The sequence below is a fragment of the Excalfactoria chinensis genome, chromosome 2 (assembly GCF_039878825.1).
Source record: "Excalfactoria chinensis isolate bCotChi1 chromosome 2, bCotChi1.hap2, whole genome shotgun sequence".
Lineage (NCBI taxonomy): Eukaryota > Metazoa > Chordata > Aves > Galliformes > Phasianidae > Excalfactoria > Excalfactoria chinensis.
The window spans coordinates 47,613,837-47,629,209 of record NC_092826.1 but is presented as its reverse complement, the minus strand read 5'-3'; the positions used below and the strand labels follow the sequence as shown (position 1 = coordinate 47,629,209).

General features: G+C 38.2%; 1 protein-coding gene across 6 annotated transcripts in view; it reads right to left on the bottom strand.

The window, feature by feature from the left end:
- Nucleotides 1-15,373, bottom strand: part of ARHGAP28 (Rho GTPase activating protein 28) — a 74,347-nt gene that overhangs the window by 16,966 nt on the left and 42,008 nt on the right. For all 6 annotated transcript variants that reach the window (XM_072329408.1, XM_072329410.1, XM_072329409.1 and 3 more), the window contains exons 3-8: nucleotides 14,092-14,309; nucleotides 7,795-7,882; nucleotides 5,642-5,799; nucleotides 2,036-2,201; nucleotides 1,827-1,918; nucleotides 436-513 (exon numbers count right to left, since the gene is read on the bottom strand). In XM_072329408.1, the coding sequence (XP_072185509.1) occupies nucleotides 436-513; nucleotides 1,827-1,918; nucleotides 2,036-2,201; nucleotides 5,642-5,799; nucleotides 7,795-7,882; nucleotides 14,092-14,309 (800 nt within the window). The remainder of the gene's footprint in view (nucleotides 1-435; nucleotides 514-1,826; nucleotides 1,919-2,035; nucleotides 2,202-5,641; nucleotides 5,800-7,794; nucleotides 7,883-14,091; nucleotides 14,310-15,373) is intronic.

Here is a 15,373-nt window from a genome sequence, read left to right as displayed (position 1 = left end):
ATAGAAGACAAATGAGAAATAAAATGGCACATCAAAAAAGTAAAAAAAAAAAAAAAAAATGTTGAAAGTGACATAGAATAAGATCTTTATCTAAAGTTAGCTCAGTTGGCAACCCTGTGTTTCTGAAATAAATTAAAAGAAGATAAGATCACAGCAATTTTGGATGACAGAGATAAACTGAAAAGATCACTCAGTGTTCAGCTCAATTCAGAGTCAAGACTGTGCTTTATATAAAACATTACCAAAGGCAAAGCAATACAACACATGCTCTTTGATTTATTGGTTCCCAGGAACCAATTTAACCTTTCACTGATAGAACTGGAAATGTTGATCTACACACACCACTATTTTTGTGCAGTGTGCGTTTGTGTGTGCTGTATTATTTGACATTGAAGCTGTGGTCCATGAGACAGGAAACTGGCACAGACATCTTACCTTAACCCTGGAGGCAGAACCAGGCACTCGAAGAATTCCTTCAGTTTCTAAACCAGTTTCCTCAAGCTTGAGCAGCAACTGAAAAAGAGGCAAACCCCAGGATGTATTTAAATCAGATGTTTTTAAATGCCATTAACTATTTTTAATATGTCTACTTGAAACAAACCTGAAAAAAAAAAACAACAAAAAACAAACACAAAACCCTTTCAACATAACCTGCTAATGAAAACAAGCTTAGGTAAATAAACCTTCATAATTCAGTGTCTGTATTCCTGATTCTGAAATTTGATGTATAGAGAGTACAGAAAACTGATAACATAATAGGCACCTCTGTTCTTGATGTGACACTTGACACTGCTATAGAACAAGTAACGTATAAATGTATATGCTCTTTTATTAATACATTCATATGCTATGTATTAGGTTACACTGGGTAAAACTCAGTGGTGTTTTGAGGAAAACTTAACCTCACAGAAACGCTTAAGTTTAACCCTGAGAAGCACAATGGAATGGATTATAGATAACATGTTTCTGTAACCTAAGAACTCAGATTAGAAAATGATCACGGGATATTTTTCTTTTGAAATTTCTGTGAATATAGAAATATGCTTTGCACTCTAACTTGTTATTAAAAAATAATGTTTTGATTGAACAAGATTTGGAATTAACAACAACCAAAATAATGTATTAGCACTTATTCAAATAGCTCTGGGTTTTCAGTACCAGCTGTAGTTTCTATCCTTGAATTTCCAATAGTAACTTGACAGAGGTGCCAAGCATTGCAAAGTTATGTAAATATTCAAGTTCTGTCAGTCTTTCCCCTGACACTCCGTACCACTTCCTCTTTTCTCAGTATTTACAGCAACATTTTTTAGAGTTTCAAGTCCTTGTTATTGCATGTGTGCTTGTGTCTGTGTATACATCTCCAAGACATCTGCTGGACGTCACTGCTCTGTCAAAAGACCTATATAGGTGACATTGCCTCAAAGGAGAAGATACTGCATCCACATCCAGTCTAGAAATAATAGCTAATAACATCTTCAGCTTAAATTCACATGAAATTAAAACTCTTGAGAGAACTCATTTCTGCTGCTTCTGCACACACACGCAATTTTGTATGCCTGTTTCATTTAATGAGTAAAAGCAAGCCTGACATTACTTTCAAAGTTTTCCTGTATGGTACCATATAATTACAAAAATGGAAACAGATTCCTACTGTAGATAAAACACAAAAGAAGCAGAAATCTGTAGAAAAGACATGCAGAAATCTACAGAAAACACCTTGAAAATTGGAAAGCTTGAATCTTTTCTTATCTGACCTGTTTTCTGGGTGCCAATGTGAATGACAGAAATGCCAGTCTTAGTGAATGAGCAAACTGTACCATACTCACTTTTTGGAAGATGAGAGGAACTTTTATTCCAGGAACCTTCTTTTGATCATTCTCCAGAAGCACTGTGAGGGGGACTCCAAAAAGGCCATTTTCTTAAAAATATAAAAAACAACACATATGAAAGTGAGAAAATACAGCCTGACACGTGTCTTCTTATCAATGCTAAGCAGTGCCCAGGTGACCACCATGCAGATGCCATGGTACAGTACCTCGTCTCCGCACTCTCTCTGCACGGTTCCTCTTCAGCTCCACACCCAGAGCATCGTAGAAGGCTGTTAGCTCAATCAGGGAGAGGTAGCGGATCTTTTTCATGTCTTCAGGAGAGAGATCTCCAACCTCAGTCAGTCCAAATCGGCTTTTCCGGACAATGAATTTCTACAGTAGAGATGAATTGCATTGTAATTTGCACTAGAATGATGTGCCGTTTTTTGTTTTGAAAGAGATGCCCATATTTAAGAAGAAGTCAGTTAACACCAAAGAACTGAACTGCAACTACATATTTTAGCCTGGTAGGTTGAAATAGGTTGCCTCCATCTGAATTGTAATCAACCTTCTTGCTTATCATGTTCCCTTGTAGTTCAGCTGGTGTCACTGGGGCGGGGATCTTAACTTCAGTGCCCCACCTGCATTCCAGTCTGGAAGAATGAGCTATGTGCTAACTAAACTTCTGTCCCGTTTCAGCAGATTATAACATTGTTTTGCTTCCTCCTCTCCCACACTATCTTAGAACACTGCTTAGAGGGCTGACACATTTCATCATGGATATGGTTGTATATCCATTGGTGATGGGGATGGATGAATACATTTATGCTCTGCATGTTTCTATTAATTTATGATTTTTTTAAAGGGGAGATCAGACTAAAAATCCAAAGAAAAACCCAGAAGTAAAACAACTTAGTTCTCATGCCAGCATGACTCTTTACTGGTAGCTTTTAGTACTCAAAAATTGTTTTGGCAGAGAAATAGGATTCTCAGCAGCTAAGAAATAATTTATTTGAATAGGCTTAAACTAAATGATACTTAGTAATTCTGGGATATGTGAAGATGTCTACATATTTTAGAAAATGCACTGTCATGAATCAGAGCCAGAAGCATTGTATCATGTAATAAGCATTTGTACAAATGTCAGAAAGAAAAAACACTTATCAGTTTTCTACTTGATTGCTAGAAATAGTTACAAAATATAATATAAAGCATGCATTACAAAGCATCGTGGATCTTTGGTATTGTATGTTTTTTTATTATTATTATTTTTATTATTTTTTACTTGTAATTTAAACAAGAATTTATTAGTCAGAAGTACAAATAAATACCATTGCAAATCATCTCCTTCCTTCAGGGGACTGAGTAGAAACCCAACTTTTAAGAGGGTTTTGCTCCTGGAGATTTCATTCCAGTCCCCTCATTTTTAAACAAATTTGGACTTAATGTGTCTTTGGATGAAGCTAATGAAACACATTAAGAAAAAGGCAAGAAAAGAAATCCCACTAGATTTCAAAAGTAAGAAAAGACAAAAAAGGACACATTAGATCACATAAATTTAGTCTTCCTAAAATGTATTGCACATGGCTTTTCAACTAGGGGGAAAAGAATGCAGGGGATGGAAAAATGTATTTGCAAAATTTCTGAGGCATTTTAGGTCAGAATTCTCCCTCCCTAGGATGCAGTAATTCCACTGTTAATTTTAAGCTGAGACTTAACAATGCAACAAAAATTATGTGGAAGATGTAGAAGCTTAAGTATGTCTACTTCTTTTTAGCTCCATTGATGCAAAGCATTACAAATCAGTTAAAGAATAAGAAATCATCTTGGGGAAAAGAAATTAAACAGTATGCACATTTTCCAAGGGGAAGGAAAAAAAACAACATAGAGAATAGCAAAACCTGTTTGCAAATATGCCTGTCAAGAGAAAAAGACAAACACTCCACAACCAAATACAAAAGGGAGCTGCAATAACTTTTCATATTGGTTTGTTGACTTCTAGGGTCATAAGGCTGCAGTGTAGTATGGATCAAAGGTTTGGGGCTCTGCCTCTTTGTTTTGTCTTCTGTCATATTTTTTTCATTGATATTTCTTAATAATGTTGGAGCAATGCTATGCAGGACAAAAAATTACAGTAGAAAATGAAATAACTACCATTTTGACTAAGGATCATGTCTGAAATAGTTTGACGTGTTGTCTCTGTGTGGAAAATCTACATTGTACTTAGATGTGTATGAATTGCTTACTGAATTTTTGTTCTATGATATCTTTGACTATGTCACATTAATTGTGGTTCTTTGTTCAGGAAATAACATGTAACCCAATGCAGAAAATGATGCTGAGCTTGCTCTTTTGAAAGCTGCAGAGGACATGCTGATCTTCAACATACAGTGAGCAAGAGGCAATTTTTTGCAAAGATATTTTACAGTCTGGGCAACTATGGGAAAAAAAAAAAAAACAAAAACAAATACCATGAACCAAGAAAAATACCAACATCCACAGCCGTGATTACTGACTTCATTTAGAAAGTCTCTGTCTCTGATGAGCTGGCATATTTCTTCTGTACTCTTCCAAGTAATCAAAATGTAGTCCTGCATGCAGAATAGTCCACCTCAAGCATTATACTGGCCTTTTAAAACTTAACAGTGATGTATCCAGAAGTCCAAAATATTCAGTGCAACACCTTCTCCTGCCTGTTAGTCACCAGTTTCCCTGCTATGTCTACAAGAAAGTTAGTGTCAGAGTGGTTATAGAGAACAAACTCTGTGTGTGTGTGTGTGTGTGTAAAGTGAAGGTGGGAGTCCTATTTTTGCTATTACAAGGACCAAAGAACTTTTGGTTTGTGAGAATTATGATGAATGTAGAGATAACCTTATTCTCCACTGGATGGCAAATTATCTCCAACACAAGAAAAAGAGACACACTAAAGCAAATGGATTTCACACTAGTTGTAGCCTGTTTGGTTTCCTATCTCTATTTTCAACAGGGAAGTTTGCTCCTGCATTTCTGGTTCTTCCTTGGTGGTGCCTGAGATGTATACACTGATAATTCTCAGAGAATTCATAACCTGTGTGGAAAGCAACAATTCAAAACTTCAGGAAACCATGACATTCAGGAGATGTTTCCAAATAATCTACAGCTACTTAATCCATTTCACCAAAAAGGTGGTATCTGGAGCATGAATTCTTATATCCAGGAAGCTCTAAGGACAGATGGAAATAAGAAATCATCTATTGAATTCAAAGGATCATTCCAGAAAATTGCATGACTGCTTATGTATGTCTTGTTGGAAGATACAACATGGTAAACTTCATTTCATTCATGTGTTATCTCCTATGGTGTAATTGCATTGAGTACTGATAGGTGGCAATCAGTACTGCTGCAGGACTAAGCCTTGCTTTTCTCCACTTCATCTGTGAAGCAATTTTAAATCCACGTGTCAATAAAAGCAGATAATCTATGCGGGAATACAACAGAAGAGCTGATCAGTAATGAAAATGATTGCTAGTATTAGTACCAGTAACTGGTCTTCATTTTTGATGTGCAGGAGATGCATTATTTGTGGATTCAGTTACCCATCATCTATGATGGGTACAACTGAAAATGAGGCTTGAATATCCTGTTTAGCTTTGTGCCCCTCTGGGAATCAATCATATGGCACAATGGTAGGAGCCTCTATATAAAGCACGCATAACAAAGTACAGCTAATGTGTCTTAAAAACCTCCAAGGTGCTGAGGATATAAAGCAGGACAATAGTAGGCAAAAAATACAAAACAACAACAACAAAAAACCAACAAAAACAATTGAGGAAATACATAGAAAACAAACTTACTGGCAAAGCAGAGTCTTCCTTTTTGAACCTCTGGCTCTTTGTCCACTCTCGAGTTTTTGGAAGGACTGTAATGGATTCTGAGAAAGAGACCTCATAGGAGAGCTCTTCTGTTATAGACGAACTGCCTTTATCTAGTCCACAGTCTAGACAGCTATTAGCTGAAAATAAGGGAAACCACATATGAACCCTGTACGTATGCTTGCATTCAGGACAGAGACATTAACAAACTGAACCATGATGACAGAAGTCTTAAGAAAATAATAAAGGAAGTACTTCAAAGAGGAATTTCAGTGTAAAACACAGTACATTCCTGTTTTGTCTGGAGGAAATAACCCCTTGGAAGTAAAATCCCTATTTTCATGTTAGATTATTTTACTTGTTGCTTTTCGTGAGAAAGATAGTCAAGCAGTAACTTCCTGTTTATCAGGAATTACCAAGTTTTTGTACTCTATCCCTGTCTATCTGGGCCAGCAAACTCTGCTGGCACTTGTGTAATGCACAATTAAATTCAAAAGTTCCTGACAGAAAACAAAACAAAACAAAACAAAACAAAAGTGTTGACATAGATTTTGAGGTCACTGTTGACTTATTTACAATCAGAAGACATTGTGCATATATTTTACATGGTCACATATATATACGCACAAATTTCTCACAGTTGCTTGTTCAGGTGTGTAGCATCAAAGCAGGATCCACTGTACAATCTTCTTACCATTTGAAAAATACTATTTCTACTTACTGCTCTACATTAAACTTCATTTGACTCCTGAAATTAGTAGAGGCCAAAGGAAAATTTCAGAAATCAGTACAGTCAAGTACAGAAATATCCTATTGTCATGCAATCCAAAGTGTGGTAACAGGCTTTAGTTCCAGTGTTGTCAACTTTTATGACTCATCTCTCACATTTCAGGGCAATTTTACATTTTTTTTTTTTATTAAAGTCCAGTTCCTGGACTCGCACAATTGGTACAGCATAATGGTTTTCATTAAAAGAGATATCAAATTTCAGCCCCCAGGACTGCAGAGAAGATTTTACTAATGTGACCCGACTGCATTCAAAAGTCGTGGGATTCAGAAGTTGAATTCAAAAGCATTCCACATTTTATAAACGTGTTCATTCCCAATGATTTTTGAATAATTGTATTTACAGATGATGGTACTTAATCATCTTTTGTGACACATTTTTTTGTGGGAAACTTTGTTTGGAAATTCTGGTATGAAAAAGTGGGGTACATTATTAGATAGCTTCTGATCTGTGGTCATACATGTTACTCAACGGACAAGAGATTTTAGGAAGAATTCCAAGACCACAGACCCTCCCATAGTCCTCACTGTTTGTTCCCCTGTCTGTTCTAATACACCTACTTGCAGGGCAGAGGTACCAGCAGAACAGTGAAGTGATCAGGCTGTACAATTATGACAAATGCCTGTGGGTGAATATCTAATGAACTATTTTAGAAGGTCTATTTTATATATACATATGTATATATATACACAAAAAATGTAATATAATTATGCTAGTAGTAAAATAATACTTTTAATTATCCTTTAGTTAATCTCTGAACAATGATGATGGAAAGTGCTTCCAAAACAAAAGATGGACATTGCTTTGGAGGGCCGCTGACAGCTAATAGAAAAAACAAGTCAAACATAGCTATCATGTCCACTAGCGCTGTCAATAATTGTTAGGACAAAGTGTTTAAGGGATGTCCAAACCAACACCATTGGTAAACTAGAATAATAGGGGAGAGCCAGCAAAATGATAATTTCTAACATTGCATTATCTGCAGTACTGGAGAAGAAATATGGAGAATACATGCATCTTGTATGATTCTTAGCAAGAAAATATACTGTTGACATTTTGGGCAAATTCTGCACCATATTGTGTGAAGGTTACTATCAGAATCCCAGCCTTGCAATGATCAGTACATTTTAGATATCGATACCTCAGAGGCAGCAGTCTGTGTCTGTACCAGTCTTGAATGGAAAACTTTGGTTCCTACATGACAATAAGCTGAAAACAATTCTAAGAAAACATATGCAGCATAATCCTAACGTGAAGGAGGGGTCTAACCTCAGAACCACAAAAGGATCTCTCTGACTATCATTTTTCTATGAGGAAGTGAACACTGATTACACGTTGGCATACTCACAGCTAACTGATTTCCAAACTGGCTTCTGCCCAGGAAGCTGGATACCATTAGAAGGAACTGGTGACACTGGAACTGTCTCAAATGTGGGCTGATAGGCAAGGAAAAATGATCAGACTACAGTGAAAGTCAGTGCCTATGGACAGAAACTGCTACAGTTTAAGAAACAGTGAATCATTCTCTTTGCCAAGTTTAAACAACCTGTTGTGATTTGCCAGAGTACATTTTTCATAACTGAGCCTGAGAATTAATCTTCCCCAGGCTGCACAGATTTGGATCATGTTCAGGTCAGTGATATTGCAACTCACTGTAGCTAATGAGTCCTGCCCTGCGTAATGACTGAAATTAGCTAAATAAATTGCTGTACGTAACTGTACTAAGCAAAAGACTCTCGTCAAATTGTAATCCATCCTTTTTTTATATCACTTTGCTCACAAATCTTCTTGTGGACACTGACACATGCTGAACATCCCAAGTGGCTGGCAGACACTGGAATGTTCTCCATCAATAGGTCATATACTAACACTTTATCAGAGAACTGAAAAAATTGTTTTGAGAGGAAAAGAAGACATTAATTTCATCTTTCTACTGCAGAAATCATTCTGCCCTGTGTGAAAATGAGGAAAGCATATGCAGCATTGTGGAGAAAGAGCTCTGAAGTCTGAGGTGACATCCAGGTAGAATCATCTCTCCCTCTCTTCTTGGATTTGTCCTTGTGATTGACAGGTTTGGGACTGATAAAGATAAACCCAAGCATGTGTGCATGTATATGGAGAGTAGTAGCCCACCTGCATTTTTTTGGTAAACAAAAGGCAGTATATTAAAAATGCTCGTATGGTATCGAGTGAGAACCACTACAGTGCTCCCAGCCAGACTTATATATAACCTTTTTTGGCTGTCTCAAAATCACAGAATCACAGAATGGCCCGGGTTGGAAGGGACTTCAAGGATTAGGAATCTCCAACCCCCCTGCCACAGGCAGGGCTACCAACCTCCACATTTGATATTAGACCAGGCTGCCCAGATCTCCATCCAGCCTGGCCTTGAACACCTCCTGGGATGGGACATCCACAACCTCTCTGGGCAGCCTGTTCCAGCACCTCACCACTCTCTCTGTAAAGAACTTCCCCCTGACATCCAACCTAAATCTTCCCTCCCTCAAAAAAATCATTTTCCCTTGTCCTGCTGTTATCTACCCTTCAAAAGAGTTGGCTCCCCTTGTGTTTATAGGCTCCATTTAGGTACTGAAAGGCTGCAATTAAGTCACCCCGCAGCCTTCTTTTCTCTAGGCTGAACAAACCCAGTTCCCTCAGTCTGTCTTTGTAGGGGAGGTGCTCCAGCCCCCTGATCATTGTGGCCCTCCTCTGGACCCTCTCCAATAGCTCTCTTTTGTTTCCTACTTAGGAACCCCTGCCTGAAACCTGCTGCATCCCAACCCCGAGTCTTATGGGATAACCTCTGACTTGCTGAATACACAGCTAACAGCCCCTATGAGGCTGGAGCAGCAGCTCTTAAATTGCTCTCTAAATTGCTACATCGGCTGTTTATCACAAAGCCATGGTGCCTCAGGGCAGTATTTATTGTCTTTTCCTGATAAAAAATGTCACATGTTTAAGAGGCAGACAGCTTTTCTGATTGCAAACCTGAAATAAGGGTACAGTTGTTTTACTCAGTTTTATCCTTTAAGTTACTTGGGTAACAAAGTCAAATGTAACATGAATACAATCGCTCCTGAGAGAGTCCATTTAATGGGCTGTGAACTTGATAGCAAACAGGATTTGAGTCACACGGACTTCCTTTGCCAAGTATACCGTACAAACCACTGATTTGTTTTTTCATGGAGAACTGTATGAAGCTGTCACCATAAAATCACATAGCATGTCTACAAATGTTTTTCAGGCATAAAAAAGTAATGTAAATTTCAGGTGGGAATATGGAAGTGGAGAGGTCTGTAAAAAACTTGCCTCTATGATTTCAGAAAATCAAACATAAGAGTAATCATTAGTCTTCCAGATGGAGGAATAAATGGTAAACAAGCAACTGGCTCATCTACTTTTGCTACTCAAAATGTCTGACCTTACAATCAGAATGAGAATAAATTCATTGTGAGTCAGGTTTATTGAGGAAAAAAAGTCTTGCTCCAGTGATACACAAGTGAAATCAACAGTGAAGATACTGCTGCCAGCAGCTTCTGCTAAGCACAGCTGGACTGGAAAAAGGAGCTGAGAGCACAGCTCTGTCTCTCACTCAGCAGTGCCTGAAGACTGCTTGTGCATATGGCAGCTGGATATCAAGAAAATATTAAACCAGACCAAACCAAACCATATTCTTCCTCTCATTTCTCACCCTTCACAGGGAGAGTATATAAAGAAAAAAATATATATATCTGTTTTTCCTTTTGTAATAGTTCCATGTTTTTTTATTTTGGTATTCCACATCATAACGTCGTGTAGTGCACTGGGAGTTAAAGAATAGAGATTTTTTCCAAATGCAACCAACAGGAGCTTTTTATTTATTATCTTTTTTTGAATCTTAGGGTAATAGAGGTAAAATCTTTTTAATGAATGATTTTTTTGTTGTTGTTCTGTATTGTAAAAAAGATTTAAAAATATTGGAATCTCATGTCTTAATGAATGCCAAAGGCTGAGGGTCAAATTGTGTCCTTACCCAAATTAGGACAGCTTTATTCATTCGGCCGGGGATCCAGTCAGACTTCATATATCCTCATTTCTGACTGAAAGTGAGTCAATAGAAAGTATCACAGTATCACAGAATCGTGCGAGTTGGAAGGGACCTTAGAGATCATTGAGTCCAACTCCTGGGATTCGAGCCTTCTGTGTAGCAGAGCAGCACTTCTACCACTTGTGCCACAGGGGGGATTCGAACCCGGGCCTCCGGTGTTGCAAGCGGCTCTTCTACCACTGCGTCACCAGGGCACACGTTCTAATTATCTGATACTAAAAATGAGTCCAGTGTTTACTAACATAACATACACAGGAATTTCCAATGGGGAGCAGAAACCAGAAGAAAAAGAAAAAGAGGGAGATGAGATAGTCATTTCTTTAGCAAAAATTGTAGAAAATGTAAAAATAAATCATTGGAGCACCAAAGCAACAAATTTTGTTGCTGGTCCTGCAGCTAAGGAAAATAAATTTAAAAGAGGTAGACTTGTAGCTCTAGTCAGGATAGGAATTGCTAGTGTTTTAGTTATTTTCATATTTCCAACTATGCAAATAGTTCTGGGTTAGTTAGCAATTCTTCCTTAATTAGGACATGATTTTCCCATGTATTATTCAAATAAATTTCTCAGAAAACTCTTGAGGAGTTTCAGTAGATCCCAACATGCAGGACTAGGGCTGTTAAAGAATATGATGCTTCATTTCCTTTTTCCAATAATAAATCAATGTTTTTCCATTAATTTATATTCTGCTGCTGATTTCTTTATTCTTTGAGTGCTAGCAGAGCTGATAGATTCTGATGGAAGCAGCAGGGAACAAATAGTAGGAAAAATCAGGCCACTGTGATTAATAAACCATTCAATTTGAGTCCTTGCAGTGTGGCTGCCATTGGAGCCCACTGATATCAACAAGCCTGAAGTAGAGCAGAGGCACCTCAGCTGGAATAAGGTGCTTAGGGGCAAAGTGCCACAAGTGATGGATTTTGCCCACAGCATTCACTGCACCTTCCTAGTAGAAGAAAAAGTAGAGAAGTACAGCTACACTTCATTTTACTTCAGTCCCCCTTTGGGCTGTTGAGGGAATGCTCCTGCCCTAATGCCCTTTGCTTAGTGTTGATCAACACAGGAGCTGGCTACCAGGCAGTAAAGAAAAAAAAACAAACAAAAAAAAAAAAACAACAAAAAAAACAGTGCAGCAAACAACATTTTCAAAACAGACAAAAGAAAATAAGACAAAAATCTCTTCTTTCTTCCCCTGCCTCTGGGAGGGGGGAGGGGGGGGGGGTTGTAAACTATTTATACAGCTTCAATGGTCCTGTAAATCTCATCTCAGGTGACCCTAATGAGCTAATCACCTCTTCTCTCATCATTAGGCGCTGAAAAGAGTAATCCATCTTGTGTCCCATCTCTCTGAGCTCCTGTAATGCTCAGGTTGTTGGGAAGAAGGTGTAAATCTATCCTCCTAAAGGGAGGATTATAGAGTTATCTAAAGCAATTAGGGCTGTTTGGCTATTTGCATTGCATTTACTTCTGCCTCACCTGCTCTCACTTCCTATTAAAAAATAAAAAACAAACAAACAAAAAGAACAGAATGGGAGAGCAAAGAACTTCCTGCATAGTGCTTATACCGGTATCACTTCAGTGGCCATGCTGAAAAGTCTTGCTCCTCACTGTCCCCGCTGCTCTTATGAGTTTTTTATGATTTTTTTATTTTTTTATTTTATTTTTATTTTTAAAATCCAGATCACTGTCCCAAACCAATTCATCACAGATTCTCTGACAGCTGCAGTGTCATGCTTAGAGACTCAGCTGAGCGTGAGGACCTGCTTTAGCTACCACCACCTCACATAGAGCTGTTCAGGATAGGGAGACCTCAACTAAGGCCCTCTAAAATGCTGGTCAGCTGCATTTTGCAAATGCACCCACCCATCCATCCATCCCAGAAGAGCTGATAATTAGGATCGGTTTTCTAAATCCCATAAGAAGCAGAAAGGATAGGAGCAATGGTTAATGGAAGTATTTAAATGGGTGTTGGGAACCTTGCAGGCTTTTAAAAATACAATTTGCTTTGTAGTTCACTGGAGGATGGTGATGGTGTTTTCTGCAGCTGTGCTTAACACTTAGGCAAGCACCCTGTAGAACTGCACATTTCTGTGGGAAGAAGTAAAGGTCTTAATTAATCGTTCAGGTTTTTGTTATTGTTTTTTTCAGATTCTCACAATGCAAAACAAGTGAGAGAGCTGAATTTCTGAGGAGGTAGAACAATGAATTAAAGGACAATGCCTGGAAAGCTTTTTATTAAAGCTTTATTTAAGATAGAGGAGGAAAAATTAGCAGGTCAAAAAAGTAGTGTGCCCATCTGAGTAACAATTCTTTGTCTTATTTAAATTTGTTAGAAAAACTTGTTAGAAAACTTAAGCTATGATAGCATTATTAAAAATTGTAAGTGCTTTAAGGCCTACAGATACTTAAAGCAGAGGTGCACTAACCTAATAAGAAATGCATCAACTTTTTAATTGTCATGCAAACATGCTAAGCACTTCTCATGCAAGAAAGAATGTCTGCCCACAGGAAACTACTGGGTGTTTCTGGAAATATTTGTGGAATACGTCTATCACATAGAGGTAAGGCTCTAAAGAGCCCAGGAACTTCAACTGGAGACAAATTAATTCCACTATGCATTATATTTTTCTAATCTTATAATAAGCAGCTACAATTTTATTTTTTCCTTCCCTCTCCCCCCCCTTTTTTTTTAAACTCATTCAGGATGTCAGTTCCTGATGCAAAAGTAGGACAAATTGAAAAGGACAAAGCAATTTCAGATACAAAGTTTCCTAGATTTTTGTAATGATAAAAACTTTAACTTTAAAGGTGGATTTGTGAGCTTGTTGGTGGTCTGCTAATAAGGTGCCATGAGTCACTCATCCAAAATTAAATGTCACTTTGGGCTGAGTTTGCTTGGCTGACTGCATTTACCTAAATCAAACAGTGAAAGGACGAGAACTGGTGCTCTTAAAGCTATCCCTGGGGGAAAAAAAAATGGACGAAGCCACCAGGAGCAATGCTTGTTTCTGACGCTGTGAAATAAATGAATAGTTAATAGATTCTTGTTGGCTATGTAAGTGAAATTTAACTGCAAGCATACCAGTTGCAATTGTTCTGGCAGGTGTTTAATTGCTTATGCATATTTGAACCCCAGTTGCTTCATTAGAGAAGCATTTACTTCACTGCTGGGACTGTTGAGAAAATAGCAAGCATCCCCAGAAGTTAGAAGAAATTTGAACAACTGCCAAGGGTAACTCATCGAGTTCCAAAAAATAAAGGAATAAATATTAGTCTTGGAAGGAGGTTTCAGGAGAAGGGCTGGCAACACATACAACATTGTGTTGCAGGTTAAAAGTAAAATTGTCTGCTATCTATTTCATTTGGTTTCTTCCTTTCCTCTCAAAATGTAGCAAATACAGCATTAAAAGCCTGGACTTAGTATTAGGAACTTGTATTGGCTGGCTGTATACTGTCAGCAGAAAATATTCCTGTGTAGTAAAAGCATTCATGGGCTACTTGTGAAACATGTAAAAAAAAATAAGCTCAAGACCATTCTTTTGAATTCATTAGCTACTTACATCAGAGTCATTGGTGCCAAAGATATCTCGCACATCCCGGACCGTATGCTTGTTCTTCTTCCTCAGGGTCTGAGTGTATGTGTTGTACCTCTTCTGTACAGCAGCAGCTTGTGTTCGGGTCAGAGTGGACAGCAGGGCTTGGCCATCCTCCTCCTCAGCTCCAGAGATTAGGGTAGATAAGCCTACATCCTGCAGCCACTCAGCCTCCAGTTCCCCTTCTGTGGAGGAAAGAGAGTATGACATGGTCTTGATAGAGAAGGAGAGAAGGGCAGGTAGGAAGGGAGGTAGTATGGAGGACTGCTGTGTCTGCCTTTACCTACAGAAGGCTCCACTTTCAATATTAGGCCAAGATTCTAAGTTAATTCAGCTTTTGTCACTCTACTACCTACTCTCAGTTTGGTATCGTCTGCAAGGGAGGTTTAGGAAAAAATCAGAGGAGGTGTTTTTGAACTGTACAAAAACATCTTCGTGTGAAGAAGGCAGCCTGACATAGCAAGTTTGCTAAAGGCTAACTCCTCATTCAAGGGAATAAATCTTCAATTCCCACTTAGACTGTGTTGTATTCTAAGTAAGCAAAAATGCTGACGTAGTGCGTACAATACAGCAGTGTGTTTGCACACAAATGATGAGAAGATTAAAGATGCTTTAAAAATCCTCCATCAGCTGGCAATCAAACACTTTGGAAAGGTGACCAATGGAGAAAAACTTGATGTTCAGACAGCCCAATAGCCATTTGGACAAGATAACTCAGAGCCAGAGCTACTCACTAAAAAGCAAGTAGGGGTAGGTATTAAAGAGATCAGGTAGAGGTGCAAGGTGAAGAAATAGCTAACTTTTAGATATCATCCTGATTTCTACTAGTTAAAGATGATTAGCTAATACTCCACTCCCAGGGTTTCTGGACACCCACATCAATGACAATACCTCCCTTTGCCCTGCTTAGTGCCGTCTTCTGAACCAGTTCCACAGTGAAATCATACACAGTGTGAAACAGTGTTTTCTTTCTTTGAGTTTCAGCTTGCTACTTCTACCTGCTACATTAAATGAATATTCCCTATCACTGTAGAACAGGGAGATGATTCCAGTCTACCTTCTCTGACTGACTTTGTAGTTATCAGTTTTGTTGTCACTGCCTTTTCATTTATCTGCTTTCTAAAGTGAACAATCATAGACTATTTAAATCTCTTTATTTTTTCCACGGGCCTTCATTTTTATTCTGCCCGTGACCAATCCTGCTTCAGCAGTATGCTGCTTAAGAAAAAGAAGTCAAAACAATAATTGT